At 47.0% G+C, this 1,082-nt stretch overlaps 1 protein-coding gene across 1 annotated transcript; it reads left to right on the top strand.

The window, feature by feature from the left end:
- Nucleotides 1-413: 413 nt before the first annotated feature.
- On the top strand, nucleotides 414-881 carry LOC110944860. Its single transcript, XM_022186505.1, has one exon. It carries the CDS (start codon nucleotides 414-416, stop codon nucleotides 879-881), a length of 468 nt encoding a protein of 155 aa, XP_022042197.1.
- The last annotated feature ends 201 nt before the right edge of the window (nucleotides 882-1,082 follow it).

Here is a 1,082-nt window from a genome sequence, read left to right on the forward strand (position 1 = left end):
AGGGAGAAATGAGGAGTCAAAAAGCCTCGATTTAGAATATCTAGAATCAGGTTGGTCAGCTGGCGAAGATGATGTCGGAGAGACCCCCAGGTGGTCTTCCGGGCAATACGGAGCCAAATCCGCGTGGGCATGTAAATGCGGTTATGACCAGGAGTGGCAAGACGACAGGACCCAACATATCAGACTCACCACCGATCACTGAAAAGGTCCAGACTGATACACCGGACGAGGTTGAAGACAGGCTGGGCCCAGCAAGTACGGCACAAGTCCAGGAGCCAGTCAAAGATTAAACTCCTCCAGTTCCATACCCTGGCCGGCTGAAGAAACAGAAAAACGAAGAACAATATGGTAAGTTCCTTGAGATGTTTAAGCAACTGCACATAAACATACCATTTGTTGAAGCCTTGGCCCAGATGCCGAAGTATGCTATGTTCCTGAAGGACATCCTCTCGAATAAGCAGAAGCTTGAGGATATGTCCTGTGTGGTGATGAACGAAAGCTGCTCTGCCATTCTTCAAAATCGTTTGCCCACAAAAATGGGAGATCCTGGCAGTTTCACGCTTCCTTGTTTGATCGGAAATATGTCTATTAGCCATGCATTGGCTGACTTGGGAGCGAGTATCAACCTTATGCCCTATAAGGGTTTTACAAAGTTGGATCTAGGTGAGCCGTCACCTACACGTATGAGCATTCGACTAGCAGATCGTTCTATCAAGTATCCATGCGGGTTTGTTGAGAATATGCTTGTTAAAATCGACAAGTTTGTATTTCCCGTGGATTTTGTTATCCTGGATATGGATAAGGACTCTAGGGTGCCTTTGATTCTCGGATGTCCATTCTTGAATACTGCTCGGACCATTGTAGATGTAGCTGCAGGGTAGATTACACTCCGAGTGAATGATGAGCATGTGACCTTTGATATCAAGCGGTCAATGCAGCACCCGCAGAGTCAGGATGATGCGCTCTACTATGTTAACATTGTTGACACGTATGTGAGCACACATTTTCAGGGCACGATTGAGGAGATTGATTCGGACACACATCTGTGGGATGGCATTACGCAGGAGGGCCACGATTTCGAG

Source organism: Helianthus annuus, chromosome 6, assembly GCF_002127325.2.
Source record: "Helianthus annuus cultivar XRQ/B chromosome 6, HanXRQr2.0-SUNRISE, whole genome shotgun sequence".
NCBI lineage: Eukaryota > Viridiplantae > Streptophyta > Magnoliopsida > Asterales > Asteraceae > Helianthus > Helianthus annuus.

What these genes read in the sequence shown, in the direction of transcription:
- LOC110944860 (XM_022186505.1), top strand. Translation starts at nt 414, where the DNA reads ATGCCGAAGTATGCTATGTTCCTGAAGGACATCCTCTCGAATAAGCAG.